General features: G+C 33.3%; 1 protein-coding gene across 2 annotated transcripts in view; it reads right to left on the bottom strand.

Annotated features, from left to right (window-relative positions):
- Haspin (haspin) overlaps positions 1 to 15,503 on the bottom strand; it is a 50,464-nt gene extending 34,961 nt beyond the window's left edge. For both annotated transcript variants that reach the window (XM_075295558.1, XM_075295559.1), the window contains exon 1: positions 15,283 to 15,503. In XM_075295558.1, coding sequence (XP_075151673.1) covers positions 15,283 to 15,368 — 86 coding nt within the window. In that variant the 5' untranslated portion in view covers positions 15,369 to 15,503. The remainder of the gene's footprint in view (positions 1 to 15,282) is intronic.
- Positions 15,504 to 19,043: the final 3,540 nt, after the last annotated feature.

Here is a 19,043-nt window from a genome sequence, read left to right as displayed (position 1 = left end):
CATTGATGGAACATGCATTTTCAACGATAATTTTATGGAAAATTTACTATTTAAAAACCGTCAATTAATTTGTTTAGCAAGCGTTGGGTCCCAACGCTGTTACAACGCTCAATATTTATAACCATCGTAAATTTCTGACTGGGCAGATAGGTAACTGAAGCTGGTACCATATATAGGTCTTGTTGGGCGCTATTAGAATGTACAAGAGTTATATTCCGAATCTATTTCAGATTCGAGAAATTTTGACTATAAAATTAAATTTTAAAAATCTGAAATGGCCCACTGTGCTGGAATGGAAAAAGATAGGTCAATGAAACTGGTGCCACATATAGCCCTCGTCGAGATCTATCAGAATATATAAGCATTATATTCCAAGTCCATTTCAGATTCGAGAAATTTTGATTCAAAAGTAGAATTTTATAAATATGAAACGGCCCACTGTGCTGGAATGGAGAATGATAGGCCAATGAAACTGGTTCCACATATAGCCCTCGTCGAGAGCTATTAGAATGTATAATCATTACCTTCCAAATCCATTTCAGAATTAAGAAATTTTGAAATTAAAGTTAAATTTAATTTTGAAAAATATAAAATGGCCCACTGTGCTGGACACCTGGATACGAAAAAGATAGGTCAATGAAACTTCTACCACATATAGCCCTTGTCGAGAGTTATAAGAATATATAGGCATTATATTCCGCACCCATTTCAGATTCGAGTAATTTTGAAATTAAAGTAAAATTTTAAAAGTCTGAAATGACCCACTGTGCTGGAATGGAGAAATATAGGTCAATGAAACTGGTACCACATATAGCCCTCGTCGAGAGGTATCAGAATATATAATTGCTATATTCTAAATTTATTTCGAAATATTGTCAAAATTAGAAATAAATTACGACATATTTTCCTATTGAAATTTACCTCTGTGACTGCATAGCAAAATGTGTTAAACCTCGCTGTTATTAATATAACATAACATACTTTACTCTGAAAGTCGCTCTCTTGATTCGACTCTCAACAGATGTTGTGAAAATAACATAGCAGTGTCTCAATTACCGCATGTATTTTTGAAGTTAAATTTTTAATGTAGAAAAATTAATTTTCAAAATCGTTAAAAGATAGGCGAATGAAATTAACGTCAATAATAGCTCTTATCTAGACATATCAGAATATATAAGCATCATAGGGTATGTCCCATTGTGCTGAAATGGAGAAAGATATGTCAATGGAACTGGTTCCACATATAGCCCTCGTCGAGAGCTATTAGAATATATACGCGTTGTATTCCGAATCCATTTCAGATGTGAGAAATTTTGAAATTAAAGTTAAATTTTAAAAATCTCAAATGGCCCACTGTACTGGAATGGGGAAAGATAGGTTAATGGAACTGGTACCACATATAACCTTCATCGGGAGCTTTCAGAATATATAAGCATTATATTCCTAATCCATGTCAGATGGGAAAAAGTATGAAATTAAAGTTAAATTTTAAAAATTTAAATGGCTCACTGTGCTGGACACGAAAAAGATAGGTTCATAAAACTGGTACCTCATATAGTCCTCGTCGAGTACAATCAGAATATATAATCATTCGCCTATCTTTTAACGATTTTGAAAAAATTGAATTTTTCTATTTTAAAATTTAACAACAAAAATTCATGCGGTTGTGAGACACTGCTATGTCCCAATAAACACAAACTTTTGAAAAATGCTAAATTTCAACAATTTTTCAAACATTTTTTCAAAGGATTAGGGTAATATTCAAGTTGAGAAATTGTTGAGAAAATCGCGTTCTCAACAAAAAACAGACATTACCCTCAACAGTGAAATTCAACACATTAGCAATAATATCTCAAGTGTTATCCTCAAATTGAAATGCATCGCTACTCAATAATTTGTCAAACAATTTTCGATGCGAGTCAAATTCAAAATTAACATCGTTGCAAATACTTTTCAACCTAAATTTGTATGAATGATATCCCCACTTCAAATTGAAAGTCAAAGCCAAAATTCTATGAATTTTGTATAATTTATTAATTTTCATCAAAATAAAATATATAATAATACACTACACTACATAATACACTACAATACCAATTGACAAATAATAATCTTATTAAACATATTAACAAATAAGAACAAAAAAACAAAACAAACAACAAAACTTTAAATATCTATAAATAAATAAATCGATTTCCTTCCTTTTGGTGTCATAAAACAGCATTAAAATTTATTAACCTGCGGGCAATTTGAAATTAGGAACGTACTGGACCGCGTGTTAGAATTGATTTCCAGCAGAAGGAATTCACAAAATATCAATTTTAAACTGATAATAGCATGTGAATTAAACTGACAATGTGATGCACATTTTCATCCAGAAGTTGTTGATTTCAACAATTTGTTGTTTTTAATTGGTTGCACTTGTAATGTTTCTGGAAACTTTTTCTTGTCGATAACCCACTCATTTTTCATTGGTCAGCTTCTTAATGTTTGCAAGAATGTAGCATCCAAAGATTTTAGTTTTCTGCAAAGAGATTTAAATTTAGTGACTTCTCTAAAGTGTTGATTTAATTTTTCATATTGACGTACCAATTATTATAAACTATATGAAGCAGTTCCAGTTAATTGTCCACCATTTTTTCATCGGTCAGCTTTTTAATGTTTTCAAGAACGTAGAATCCATAATTTTAGTTTTCTGCAAAGAGATATACATTTAGTGACTTCTTTAAAGTTTTATTTAATTTTTTATTTTCACTTACCTATTTTTATAAACTATTTGGTTATTTGTCTAAAATTTTCCATTTTTTTAATTTTTGCAATTGACCACGAACTTCGTTGCACAAATAAGTATTGAAAACCACATGGTTTTTTCGTTGCATTTTAGGGTAGTGTTTTGTCAAAGTTTTCTCATATTATCTTCAACACCTTTTCAAAGATTTCGTCAACATTTTGGCAAATTGGAAGTAATTCGCAAACAATTTGAAGATGTATTGAAGATGAGCTATTTCAAGTCAAGTTTAATTTATGTTGAAAATTATATTTACCCTCAAACTGAAAAGTTGTTGCATTTGAAAAACGCTCATCCTGTGTTTATTTCAAAACATCTGTTGCGAGTCGAATCTGTAGCTAAACCAAGAGAGCGACTCTCAGAGTAAAATATGCTGCGAGGTTGAACATATTTTGCTAAGCAGTCACAGAGAAAATTTTCAAAAGGAAAATATTATACCTAATTTTTGTTTACATTCAAAATTTCTCGAATCTGAAATGGATTCGGAATATAACGCTTATATATTCTGATAGCTCTCGACGAGGACTATATATGGTACCAGTTTCATTGGCCTATCATATTCCATTCCAGCACAGTGGGCCATTTCAAATTTTTTCAAATTTTACTTTTGAATCAAAATTTCTCGAATCTGAAATGGACTTGGAATATAATGCTCATATATTCTGATAGCTCTCAACGAGTGGTACCAGTTTCATTGACCTATCTTTTTCCATTCCAGCACAGTGGCCATTTCAGATTTCTAAAATTTAACTTTTTAATCAAAGTTTCTCGCATCACCTATCTATCTCCAATTTCATTCTTTAAACAAATCAATTTATTACCTCTTATTTTTGCGAACAGCCATTCTTTTAACAGTTCTGAGATATATATTCCTAATATTCCTTTAACTTAGTTATTACTCATTGTGTTTTCTATTATTATTGATTTGTTTTTTTTTTTTACCAATTGGTGTTTTAAGATTGCAAATATTGGTGTTTACTAAATACACTGGTCGGTTGCGGTAGATCGCAGCCGTTCTCTGGTGGGGAGCAAAACCATGTGCATGTTTACCACTTACGAGTATGCTTTATTTGCTTGCCCATAGACCTTTTTTTAGCTATTCTTAATTTTTTCATAAACATTATAAATCTTACATCATCATATTAATAACAATTTATAAAGATTACTACAGCATGGTTAAATACACCCGTTTGCTGGAAATTTGAGTTTTATTAATAATTGAATTCAGTTATAAAAATGTTCAGTAATAAAGAGCTTCTCTTAAATAATTATATAGTGAAACAAGGAAATATCTTCACCATCATTTAAATAAAAGGCTACCTCATCTTCATTTAATTCGTCCTTATAGAAATATTTAACTCTCAAAATAACTGAATATTGGGCAACGACCAAATAAATGTATAATGGTTTCTATTTCTTGTAGATTTGACTTGATTCTCTGTAAATGTACCCATATAAGGCTAAAAGATCTCCTCTCGCACACAGTTTTTTCGAACGATCCCATCGCCCACTTTCCCGCCCCTTCCCACCGTGAGGGCCTCGTCCCCATAACGTATGGACAGCGTACACACCATGATCCGGATCATGGCTCTCGACGAGGGCTATATGTGGAACCAGTTCCATTGACCTATCTTTTTCCATTTCAGCACAATGGGCCATACCCACTGTGCTGAATTTTTATTTTTTTTTTTTTTATTTTTAAAATTTAACTTTAATTCTAATCTGAAATGGATTCGTAATATGATGCTTATATATTCTGATAGGTCTAGATAAAAGCTATTATTGACGTTATTTTCATTCGCCTATCTTTTAACGATTTTGAAAAAATTGAATTTTTCTATTTTAAAATTTAACTTAAAAAATACATGCGGTAATTAAGACACTGCTATGTTATTTTCACAACATCTGTTGAGAGTCGAATCAAGAGAGCTACTCTCAGAGTAAAGTATGTTATGTTATATTAATAACAGCGAGGTGTCCAGCACAGTGGGCCATTTTATATTTTTCAAATTTAAATTTATCTTTAATTTCAAAAGTTTCTTGAATCTGAAATGGATTTGAAATGTAATGACTACACATTCTAATAGCTCTCGACGAGGGCTATATGTGGAACCAGTTTCATTGGCCTATCATTCCCCATTCCAGCACAGTGGGCCGTTTCATATTTATAAAATGTTACTTTTGAATCAAAATTTCTCGAATCTGAAATGGACTTGGAATATAATGCTCATATATTCTGATAGCTCTCAACGAGTGCTATATGTGGTACCAGTTTCATTGACCTATCTTTTTCCATTCCAGCACAATGGGCAATTTCAGATTTCTAAAATTTAACTTTTTAATCAAAGATTCTCGCATCTGAAATGAATTTGGAATATAACTCTTGTACTTTCTAATAGCACTCAACGAGAGCAATATGTGGTACCAGTTTTATTCAACTATCTATCTCCAATTTCATTCTTTAAACAAATCAATTTATTACCTCTTATTTTTCAAACAGCCATTCTTTAACAGTTCTGAGATATATATTCCTAATATTCCTTCACGGGCCCTGCTTCCTCCGAGATTGGCTACCTCCTTGCCGCCGGCCGTGCTCAGTCTTGGGCGGTTCTTGCTCTTTAGAAGCAGACACGGAATCATTATCATATAAGTAAAATAAGGTAGCTCTTTTGATAGGACACAGATGAGCAAAGAAGGGATATTAGAGAAAAATAGAAACTAAAAATTTTGAATGATGTTTGTTTAAAAGGGCTGCATTAGATGTCGACTTGCCGCCTATTCTTAAACCTCCCACTCAACCATGTCAACATTTGTATGTTGACCTGCATTGCCATCTTCTACAATGAGTTTTTCACCTTTCGTAAGGAAAACTAAAACTTAAAAATTCATTTCAATAGATTATATTTACATAAATATAGGGTAACAAATATTGCAAGAAAAATCCTGACTAAATAAAATTTATTAATAAAAGTTACTAAACGTACTAAAAATGACTTAGGAGAAATGTTTTAAATTTGACCGAAAGATAAAATTGATTTTTGAATTAGAACAAAATTAATCGTATATAATTAAAATCTGGCTAACATTTTATAGGTGTGATATACACTCAAAAAAAAGTGAACTCTCTATTTCACTAAAGCCAATTTAACTTTATTTTAGTTCATAGAAATATTATGTTTGGAGAAAGTTTTCTTTACTCTAATACTTTTTTGTGTACGTTAGTTAAATTAACTAAACCCGAGGAAAAAATATACTCAAATGAAGCATAAAGATTAATTAAATTCGTGTCTTCCACAAAATAGTTCAGAATTTCTTTAAATTTGTAAATTTTACCAAAAATTCGTCCATCGTGAACTTCGTATGTCACTAAAGACATTCTTGCAATTTTGAACTCCAAGTTTTTTCTTCAAACTACAAAATTTTCTTTAACAAGTGAAAAAACTTAGTTATGTCTAATAAATTTTCTTGTATTTGTCGAAAAATATTTACTTATTTTTATGACATCGCTGTGATGCCAACGTTTGTTATACTGTTTAGTTAAAATTTTCTACAAATATTCAAAATTTTCTAAAATTAACCGAAAGTTTTCTTCCTGGTGGGTTCACTGTTTTTTCAGTGTAGTAAAATATTTAAATATTATAGTGTAATTTTGAGCATATACAAAAATGAAATAAATAAATTTTGACTCACCAAATTAATCCTTAGTTGTCTCCAGGCCTGATGACTTCGGATCTATTGTTTTTTTTTTTTTTAAGGGTATAAAATCTATATTGTATATATTTCAAAATTGCATAGCTCACGAGAAAGGTAAATTTTTATAAAAAAAAATAACTGATTAGTGGATAAGTGAAGTGAATTCTAATTTTTAGGTATACATTAACATTTATAAATTAAATAAAATCTTAAATGAAAATTGACTCAAATAAATTTAAAACATAAAAATTTGTTAATTATATCGATAAAGAAAAGTTATAATGTATTTAACTGAAATAATTCGGAAATAAAAAAAATGTATTTTTATGAAAAAAAAAAAATCAAAATTATTCTAGGAATTCTCACATGGAGACAAACGTCTTCGTAAAGTTTTGTTAATGAAATAATTTTTCCTATTTCTCTTATGCAATTAATGAAATAAATCCCTCTATATGATCCTTGGTAATTAAATGTTCTCGCAATGTAGATGAAATATCTTGATATTCAAAAATCTGGGGTTTCCAGAAACCAACTGATTAGGAATCTTCACCAATATCAGCCCAATAGCCGGGAATCAAAAAGATGTTTCACATAAATCCTTTGCAGTGTTCTTGAGAAACTATCTCCCCACAAGGATATTGAAAATCCAAAATTTGTGATTGTCCTTCTTATTGGTTGTATTCTTGAAAACTGGCAATATATCGAACGAAAATCATCAGCTTTCTCTGCCTTAATGGTCAGCAAGACAAAATTGGCAAACCCAAATGGAGTTTTCTAGTCCAGAATATTAGAACTAATTCAAAACGGCAGGAAATAATATTATCGATGATTTCACAGAATAAGTTCCTCAATAATTGTTTATATAATCAATCACTCGCGGTCACCAAGCTCTCCATAATTTACAAAATTTTTACTTTTGTTACAGAGTCTATTATCACACAAAAGCGACCGAACTATTCAAGTATCAAATATCTTTCTTTCTTTTTTTTCTTTTCTCATTTTATTTTGTCACAACCAAAATTCTCCAAACCAAAATCCAAAGCTTGCTATGGTTAGAAACAAAATTCTCAAGGCAAGTACAGGAGAACCAAATATATTCAAGAAAGTATTTTAAATTAGTAGTTGGCATAATGAAAGAAAAACTGATTTTTAAGAAAATCATGGCCTGCCTAGTTTTCTAAAATTATTTGGTATGAATTAAAAGCAAGTTGAAATTTCCAAAAATGTTTCAAAGAAAAAATCATGGCCTTCTTAAATTGTCCAAAAGCATATATCGAACGTAAATCTCATAATGAGGAAACTTAGCAACCACCAACTGAAATTTCGAATTATTAATTTGGAAACAACTAAAGTAGCAGTGCTACAAACTACACAATGCAAAAAAAAAAAAAAAAAAAAAAAAAAAAAAAAAACAGTATTATTCCCAAATGTCCTTTAAATGGTAGGTGCCAATTTTTCCATTATCTACGTCTCTCAACTCATACTGAACATTGCCTACTTTTCTCACAACCACTGCTCTTATCCCCGTTGGAGCTAATTTTGCATTAAAATGTTCAATTTGCGAGCTCTGGGGAAAGTTTCGGCGTATCACCTCTTGTCCAATATCTAGATGTCGATTCTTAGAACGCAAATTATATGTCCTTTCGTTTTTCTTATAAGCGGCATTCATCTTTGCCAGTATTGAATCCCTGAGTATTGTAAATTTATCCATTCGTTCAATTTGTGCATCGCTCTCATTTAACAACTTCAACTTCCTTAAGAGTTGAAAGTCCTTCCCATGCTTAATCATATTCTGATCAAAAATTACCTGATAAGGTGTCATTCCTATTGTCTGATGAACTTTATTGCGCAAGGCACAATTTACACTTGGCAAAAATCTGTCCCATAGTCGATGGTCCTCCTTTACATAAGACCTCAAAGCAGCATTTACACTTCTGTTTACCCTTTCGCTAGCATTAGCTTGCGGGTTGTGTACAGCCGTATATTGATGCCTTATTCCAAATTCCAAAAGAAGATCTTCGAATTCTTTGCTCTTAAATTGAGTACCATTATCCGTAACTATAACCTCAGGCACACCATAGCAAGTAAATATTTCCTCCTTCAAGTAAGTAGAAATTGGTTTGGCTAATAATTTGCGCAATGGCTTTAGAAATGAAAATTTAGAAAAATGATCCAAAACAATTAGTATACCAGTATGTCCATTTCGAGTTCGGGGAAAAGGCCCCAGAATGTCAACGTACAATCGTTGAAATGGTCTTTCACTTTGCACCATCTGCCCCATAGGTGGTCTTAAAACAGTTGTAGGTATTTTACTCGTTCTGCAAATTTCACATTTTCCTATAAAATTTCTCACATCTATTACTAGACCTGGCCAATAGAAATGTCTTCTTAATAACTCGATTGTTTTAGCAATGCCACAATGCGAAGACGATGGTATACTATGAGCTGCATAAATAACTTGTTTACGCAATTCCGTAGGTATTAATAGTTTCCATGCCCCAATGTCATAGTCATTTTCCGATGAAAATTTGGTCCTTTTGAAAATATATTTTCCTTCCACTTTGAAATCGGGGAAGGGAGACCTAAGCGGTTCCTCGCGCAATCTGCTATATTCCACTCCGAGAAAAGCAGATGATTCCAAATCCACTGATGGTACTACCTCAATTTCCACAGCACTAACTTCATTCTCAAACATGCGAGACAGTGCGTCCGGAACGACATTATCCTTACCACGCCTGTGCTCAATAGTAAAATTGAAGCCCTGTAGCCGCAAAGACCACCTTGCCAAACGTCCTGACAAGTCGGTCTGTCGCATCAACCATTTAAGGCTGGCGTGATCCGTCACAACCTTAAACTCATGCCCCTCAATGTAAGACCGGAATTTCTTCACAGCCAGCACAACGGCTAAACATTCCAATTCTGTAATTGTATAGTTTCGTTGAGCTTTGTTGAGTTTCTGAGACATGTAGGCAATTGGTCTCTCAACCCCATCCTTATCCTCCTGGGCCAACACCGCCCCAATACCAACGGTGCTTGCATCACATTGCAACACGAACGGTCTAGAAAAATCAGCATGTGCCAAAATAGGAGCACTACACAGCCGTGATTTAAGACTCTCGAATGATACTTGAGCCTCTTTTGACCAATTAAATTTCTTTTTCTTTGATAAAAGTTCCGTCAGTGGAAATGTGCAAGTCGAAAAGTCGCTAATAAAACGTCGGTACCATCCGATCATACCTAAGAACTGGCGAAGGGATCGGATGTTAGTTGGAGTAGGGAATTCTGAGATAGCTTTTACCTTATCAGGATCGACCTTTAAAGCTCCATCTCCAACAATATATCCCAAATAACGTACATTTGCGATAGCAAAACAACTCTTTTTCACATTTATTGTGAGACCTGCCTTCCTAAGTTGCATGGCAACTTGTTGAAGATGTTGTAGGTGGTCCTCAAAGCTTTCAGACATAATCAATAGATCGTCTAAATAGACGAAAACATGAGATTTCATGTTGTAGGGAATTACAATGTCCATTAGGCGGCACATTGTTTGGGGTGCATTGCACAACCCAAATGGCATTCTTTTGAATTGATATAGTGGTCTGTTAGGAATTGTGAAAGCAGTTTTAGGTCTTGAAGAATTATCCAATTTTATCTGCCAAAAGGCATCTTTAAGATCCACTTTGGAGATAAAATTTACAGATGGTAGTCGCGAAAGAATACCCTCAATATTGGGTATCGGGTACGAATCTTTAACTGTGACAGAGTTAAGTTTCCTGCTATCGACGCAAAATCTAACCTTGTCCGGTTTAACGATTAAAACCCCTGGTGATGACCAAGGCGACTGTGGACATTCCTCTATAACCCCCAAAGAAAGCATGCGATCGATTTCAGCACAGAGAATTTTTTCTCTGGCTGGAGATATCGGGTAATACCTCTGCTTAATTGGTTTTGAGTCACCAGTATCAATATGGTGCTCCACCAAATGTGTACAACCAAGACCTTCTTTTTCGGAATTCGGAAATAGTCCGATGATAGCGTCCAATTTTCGCTTCTCTTCTTGGGACAGATCTATAAAAACAGAGTCAGTCCTTTCACAGTAAAGCTCGTCAACTTCCTTACCTATAGATATGGAAATATTAAACTTACTCCAAAAATCTATGCCACATATCAAGTCCTGCTTTATTGTATTAATGACTAAGAATTCGAACCTACACTGACGACTATCCATCGTAAATTCAAGATTCACGACTCCTGACACTTGTTGAATCTGTCCGTCAGCAGTTTTAACATTCCCACGACATTTCCTAAAATTCGCAGAATTCTGAACCTGTCTTGCCAAACTACCCCCAATGACGCTCTTATTAGCGCCGCTGTCTAGTAGAGCTAAATATAACTTACCTTCAATATTTAAAGGTAAAAAAGGTCGTGAATCCAAATTCTTGCTCACTATAGCCGCTATTTTGTATTTCTTAAATTTCTTCAATTCCTTCCAATAATTATGCATTCTAATAGCACTTCTAGTAGCTTTGGCATTGATAACGCTCGTCACATCGGGTAAATAAGTATATCCTAATTTAGCAATATTAATTGATTTGTTACTATCCGGGTATACCGTCTCATTCGGTACTAATCCTAACTCCTCCTTTAACGATTCTTTCCTTGTGATCTCGGATGTCCTTTTCGGGGGACATCCTTTCGCACGTTTCCCGAACCCTGACACTTTGGATAAGACGGTTTATATGCATCCCTTAGTCCACAACCATAACAGAAGACAGTTTTATCTTTATGTCGAAGTCATTGTAAAAATCCTTAAATTGGGCCCTTAAAGACTCGGAAAAGCTTCTCCAAGTGAAATTACTGTTTCGACGATGGTACCTCCAGTACCATTCTAAAGCCCTGTTCTCAAACAAAATGTGTACATTTCTACATAAAACTTCAAAGTCTCCACCAAGTGTATTGTTAGTCATTATCTGTACTCGATATATAAATTCGTCTATCGGCATATCTCGATTACCGCCAGAAAAAGAAAGTTTCCAATTCCGAATAATATTCAATGCTTTCTCTGGATTGTCCCATATAAATGAAAGTCTGTCATGATGTTCCGTTGTTCCAGACACATGGGAACGTAAATTCCTGGCCCCTCCATCTGTGTTGAAATTCATATTCCGTAACATCTCTCCTACTTCCCTAACAATTGACGCCGTGAGATCTCCTCGAACTTCCGAAATAGAATTGGATATCATCCTACGAACACTTCCTTCATCTATCCTCAAAGGGGATCCTGTACGTTCACTTGCTCTATCCTCCTGTGTTCGAGATGCCACGTTATCTACAGTATTAGGACAATCCCTGACCGACCCAACAACATTCCTAGACGGGATTCTCAAATTCATATCATGTGTACCGACAGATCGTCCATCCGGAGATGGTGAAGCTATTTCTCGATTCCTTCTGTTACCGCGAGTCATAGATCTAGTTCTGTGTCCAATAGGACTACCATTTCCATCGCCTCCTGCCCCGTGAGTAAGATTTCGATTTCTTGTTCTGTCCAAACTATGTACCACACTCATCTTTTGCAATTTTTACCAATTGGTGTTTTAGGATTGCAAATATTGGTGTTTACTAAATACACTGGTCGGTTGCGGTAGATCGCAGCCGTTCTCTGGTGGGGAGCAAAACCACTTACGAGTATGCTTTATTTGCTTGCTAATAGACCTTTTTTAGCTATTCTTAATTTTTTCATAAACATTATAAATATTACATCATCATATTAAAAACAATTTATAAAGATTACTACAGCATGGTTAAATACACCCGTTTGCTGGAAATTTGAGTTTTATTAATAATTGAATTCAGTTATAAAAATGTTCAGTAATAAAGAGCTTCTCTTAAATAATTATATAGTGAAACAAGGAAATATCTTCACCATCATTTAAATAAAAGGCTACCTCATCTTCATTTAATTCGTCCTTATAGAAATATTTAACTCTCGAACAACTGAATATTGGGCAACGACCAAATAAATGTATAATGGTTTCTATTTCTTGTAGATTTGACTTGATTCTCTGTAAATGTACCCATATAAGGCTAAAAGATCTGCCATCGCCCACTTTCCCGCCCCTTCCCACCGTGAGGGCCTCCTCCCCATAACGTATGGACAGCGTACACACCATGATCCGGACCATGGCGGAGTGGAGGAAGGGGAATGTAACCAGCTACAGAGGACTCATCAGCCGGATATATTACATTACTAGACTAAATACTAGCATATCCAACAAAAACATGTATTAGTTATCCAAATATGCTAAAATTCTGGACTTTATCACATCAATACTTAAGTTAGTGCCAATCAGATGATAGATTGAATTAAAACCAATGCACATCCTACGAACTGTTAATTCCTAGAAGCCATGAAAGAAATATTAATCCTAATCAATTTCGAGCATGGAACATCACAACTAACTAACCTACAACACTGGTCGGTTGCGGTAATAATAATGCATTCTAATAGCACTTCAACATCATCCGACGACTCTTAAGAGTGGGTAAATGAATCAGCCTCAACCTAGAAGTGCAAAGAGGAAGAACAAAGTCACTGTTCCAAAGGAGATGCCTCAAAGTGAAAAACAAGCACTGCTTCTGCACCGATTCTATCCGATCAATGCAAAACATCATATTGAGGATTGAGTGATATTTTCCTTTGTTTTTACACAAACTTCGATTGCAAAATATCAAGGTAGTCTCCTCTTCTTATTATTCCTTATCATTAACCAGCGTCCAAGTATGTCACCATCCCCATACCATAAGGCTTCAACGGTTTGCTTAACATGGTGTTCTTGAAAACGTGAAAACACACATTCGCCTCCCACTGTATATTATGCTGTTTTTGTGCTGATGCTGTTAGGCGATTTTATACCAGAATGGGTGTTGTGATTGTATATAGCTCTATGCCCACACATTATGACACTTATCACAAATCCTCATCTCTGATAGACAATTTTTTAATGTACGTCGCAGTGAAATTGAGCGCTACTTATGGGAAGGAAATTTTTCTCAAGAGGTGCATTCCGGCCTTAAATCTAATTTAGTACAAGTTGCGCGATTGGTCCAATTTTTGGTCAGTGTGTAGATTGTTCGATTCTAAAAACAAAAAAATACCATTATTTGTCGGAAAGGCCTGTTTATATTGGTTTTAGTAGCCAGCGAACATAATCTACCTAAAAGTAATATCGTATGATATCATCACTTTAGAAATCACATACTGTAAACAAAATGAGTTTATATCTTGTTGTTTGTTAATATAAGTAAATTAATAAATAATAAATAAAAATAATATACATGGTGTGGAAAACTGAGCCAACAAATATTTTTCACAATATTTCCTGATACTACACCAACATACTTTCATTATAGTCAAAAATGTATTTGAAGTATACAAAAATGTAGCCAAAGTTGCCAAAAAATCGGATGTCGATATCTTGATAACTAGACTTTTTTAGCAAAATGTTATATTAAATACACAGTTTTTTTTAACTTAGTAAAAAATGTCGTCCTAGATTAACAAAAATTGACCGTCGATATCTCTAAAACTAGGCGCTTTCGAAAAGATGCTTACTTCATGTTTTCCTTTCAAAATATATTATTTTTACCAAATATGCAAATATTTCTGAAATTTTATGAAAAATTGTATCCGGCGTAAGTGTATTTGAGCGTGATTAACCAACCAAATATCGTGCGTGAGTCACGCATATATCTTCGTGAGTGTGCGTGAGTAACGAATTTCGGAAAAACACGCTCACGAAAATAATCCCGCTTACGAACATAAAATGCTTACGAGTTGAATTCAGTTATAATTTTAGTGACATCCTAGGTGGTAAGTTTTATAACGCACTCGAGTTTAAATATTCTCTTGTTTTCAGTCAGGTTCTATAGGTAAATTACACATAAAATTATTCGAAAGTCACGATGTTTTTCGTGAGTCACGATATTTTTCGTGAATACAAGTAGTTGTTATTGATGTAGGTCGCTTGGTATTGCAAATGGGCCATATAGGACCACTTTTACGTATAGCCCCCATATAAACCGACTTGAGCTTAACATGGAATTGGACAGCACTCAGTGATAAGAGAGAAGTTCACCACTATGCAAACACAATGGACTGAATTGTCTAAGTGAGAGTGATACATCGAGCTGCCTCCTAACCTAACTAAACCTAACTTAGCCCCCATATAAACCGATCCCTAGATTTGACCTCCGGGGCCCCTCGGCGGAGCAAAATTCATCTGATCCGGTTGAAATTTGGTACGTGGTGTTACTCTATGGTATACACCTTTTTTCTGACTGTATTTACCTGTCAAGAACTGAATTGTATACGCATTTAATCTGCCTTTTTTGTCTATAATATACCACGTTAAGGATTTTTAAGATAACTTCGTATATATTGCCACATTCGATTGTGGATGACAGTCTTTAGTAGAAGTTTCTACGCAATCCATGGAGGAGGGTACATAAGATTCGGCCTGGTCGAACTTACGGTCGTATATACTTGTTTTACTTTAAAATTAAAATTTCCATCCCTGATGGCGGCATACCAACATCGTAACTTTACGTAGGAAAGTGTCTGCATTACAAGGACAATAAAGAAAATGAAATAAACAAAGAATAATATGATAATGAACATTTACAAAATTAAACAGGAATTAATCCAAAAAAAAATGACTGAAATCCAAAACTGAAGTCAATTGTATTAAAGCATGCAAGAAAACCAAATTTCTACATGCAAAGTTCAATCATTTTCTTACTCTTTTTGTTCCAGTAATTTGTCAAATGAATCCTTCCAAGCATCATCCGGTAATGTATCATCCCCATGTAATTTGCATTCGGCCATCGTAAGATATATATATAGTTATGTTTAATGTAGGCAAAAAATTAAGATATAATGGAAAATATATAGATTATAAAATAAAGCCACTATTTTGAATTTGCCTCTACTAATAAAAATAAAAGCAGCAAATAGTGTATGTAGTGTCGTAACTTTGTCGTGTTAAACTACCTAAATTGAACCGTATAAGCGCCGCATAAACTGATGTGCCGTTCACAATGCTAGATTATTTTTAAAATAGCTTCGTTCGCGTACCCAATTATTTGCAATAAATCCCAATAAACACAGGATGAGCGTTTTTCAAATGCAACACCTTTTCTGTTTGATGCGCTTTGCAGACTATCAGTTATTCCGGACGACAGTGCTCGTGTTAAGTCCGAAGGCACAATCTATACTGCTCCATGTTTATGGGGTCGATAACACATTTACCGATTATTTAGTCATCGCCGACAAGTCGTATCGATCCGACACACTGCAAGATTCTTCACAAACACCGACATTCCGTCCGGAAAGCTGATAACTGTAAAGCGCATGAGGATAAATATCATTTTCAACATAAATTCAACTTGACTTGAAACAGGTCATCTTCAAAACATTTTCAAATTGCTTGCGAATTACTTCCAAACTGCCAAAATTTTGATGAAAACTTTGAAAATGTGTTGAAGATAATTGGAGAAAACTTTGACAAAACTCTACCCTGAAATGCAACGAAAAAACCACATGGTTTTCAATACAACTTTGTGCAACGAAGTTCGTGTATGAAATAAAACATGTGGAAATTTTTTTAAATAATCAACTGAAATTACTCAAAATATTTTATAATAATTGCCCTGCCAACATTTTTTGAATTTGACGGCACTTCTGAGAATCCCCACCACGTCAAAAACCCGTCGGAAAAGCGCCGTCACTATTGAGAAGTTGTACTGCGCCAAGTTACTACAAAAAAGTTTCGCATGAGTTCAATTATTAGGTGCCTTTATAGATAAATTTAGAATGACGCCAATAAGAGCCCCTTCAAACAATCAGAAAAAGTGAATTTTAAGATAGTTGTAAAAGAATCATTGCCCAATAAACACAGGATGAACGTTTTTCAAATGCAACAACTTTTCAGTTTTAATTTTCAACATAAATTCAACTTGACTTGAAATAGCTCATCCTCAATACATCTTCAAATTATTTGCGAATTACTTCCAATTTGCCAAAATGTTGACGAAATCTTTGAAAAGGTGTTGAAGATAATATGAGAAAACTTTGACAAAACACTACCCTAAAATGCAACGAAAAAACCATGTGGTTTTCAATACTTATTTGTGCAACGAAGTTCGTGGTCAATTGCAAGAAATTAAAAAATGGAAAATCTTGGACAAATAACCAAATAGTTTATAAAAATAGGTAAGTGAAAATAAAAAATGAAATAAAACTTTAAGGAAATCACTAAATGTATATCTCTTTGCAAAAAACTAAAATTATGGATTCTACGTTCTTGAAAACATTAAAAAGCTGACCGATGAAAAATTGGTGAACAATTAACTGGAACTGCTTCAAATAGTTTATAACAATTGGTACGTCAATATGAAAAATTAAATCAACACTTTAAAGAAGTCCCTAAATTTAAATCTCTTTGCAGAAAACTAAAATCTTTGTATGCTACATTCTTGCAAACATTAAGAAGCTGACCAATGAAAAATGAGTGGCTTATCGACAAGAAAAAGTTTCCAGAAACATTACAAGTGCAACCAATTAAAATTGTTAAAAGCAACAAATTGTTGAATTCAACAACTTTTGGATGAAAATGTGCATCACATCGTCAGTTTAATTCATATGCTATTATCAGTTTAAAACGGATATTTTGTGAATTCCTTCTGCTGGAAATCAATTCTAACACGCGGTCCAGTACGTTCCTAATTTCAAATTGCCCGCATGTTAATAAATTTTAATGCTGTTTTATGACAATAAAAGGAAGGAAATCGAATTATCAATGCAAAAGTATTTACTAATAATGTTTAAGACATTTAAAGTTTTGTTGTTTGTTTTTTTTTGTTCTTATTTGTTGATATGTTTAATAAGATTATTATTTATAAATTGGTATTGTAGTGTATTATGTAGTGTAGTGTATTATATATTTTATTTTGATGAAAATGAATAAATTATACAAAATTCATAGAATTTTGGCTTTGACTTTCAATTTGAAGTGGGTATATCATTCATACAAATTTAGGTTGAAAAGTATTTGCAACGATGTTAATTTTGAATTTGACTCGCATCGAAAATTGTTGGACAAATTATTGAGTAGCGATGCATTTCAATTTGAGGATAACACTTGAGATATTATTGCTAATGTGTTGAATTTCACTGTTGAGGGTAATGTCTGTTTTTTGTTGAGAACTCGATTTTCTCAACAATTTTTCAACTTGAATATTAACCTAATCCTTTGAAAAAATGTTTGAAAAATTGTTGAAATTTAGAATTTTTCAAACGTTTGTGTTTATTGGGTGTAGTCAAGTAAAACACGATTGCTTAATGTTTATTAATTTGATTAAACATTTATAAATTCTTATAAATATAACATTTATACGACTATCACATCACATTTAACACAATTTTTTCCATTAAGCTGAGTACTATGTTCGTGTTTCAAGCTGAAACTCCATATAAAAAAGAACGTGAAAAACAAGCGGTGAACATATTTCATATCAGATACTATGTTCCTTAAAAAGTGAACTGTTGACAAATAAGCGAGGCCTCATGAATGAACACAATCTTTACCACTGGCGGCATCCATACAAACGCCTTACTATGCGCTTTACAGATTATCAGTTATTTCGGACGGAATGTCGGTGTTTGTAAAGAATCTTAAGGGCACCTTATACGGTCGGATAAACCCTGCGACACAACACGTTGCGGCCACAAATCCGCTACACACAAAAAATTTTTTTTCTGATTCAATCACGAAATTAATTGATCCAATTAATTTTTAATTGAAATGTCTTCAATCACAGTAATGATAGTATCAATTAAAAAATTAATTGAAGGTCAATTAAAAAGTTAATTGATCCAATTAAAAAATTAATTGATACTATTATTTTTGTGATTGATTTTTGTTTCAATTAAAAAAATTGTTCAATCAATTAAATTTTTAATTGAATATTTTTTAAAACTCAATTAAAATTTTAATTGGAAAAATTTTCGTGAAATTTTTTTGTGTGTAGTATAAGGTCATGTTCGCGTGTTTCGGGGACGTGTTGGGAAAAAATCAAAACAATTTTGATTTTTTCTGGTTGGGTGGCACAAATCATTGGGTGTAAGGGGATGTTCGCCAAACATTATCAAAAACAAATTTGTTTTCACAATAAAAACAGGCATTTCTGCAATGAAATTAACGAGGGATCGTCAATTCTGGCGGGAAATTTAAAAAATGTATAATTCTAAACAAGAATTGTGGCAAAAACGTAGAAAAATTCCACTTCTATTCAGTGTAGAACCAGGCGAGAAGTATTTTGAAATCCATCAAGTAATTTGTAATTTATGAAATGTGGAATACTTCCGGAATCATTGTTTTTTTATTTTATTTTATTTATTTATTTATTCATTCACACACTACAAGATATACAAAGATCTTTTAAATTACAGTATGTGCTTAATGTTGTAACACCCAGAAAAAAGTGCCTTCGAAACTAAAGG

The sequence above is a fragment of the Haematobia irritans genome, chromosome 2 (genome assembly GCF_050003625.1).
Source record: "Haematobia irritans isolate KBUSLIRL chromosome 2, ASM5000362v1, whole genome shotgun sequence".
Classification (NCBI taxonomy): Eukaryota; Metazoa; Arthropoda; class Insecta; order Diptera; family Muscidae; genus Haematobia; species Haematobia irritans.
The sequence above is the reverse complement of the archived record's forward strand: the minus strand, read 5'-3'. Positions and strand labels throughout refer to the sequence as shown.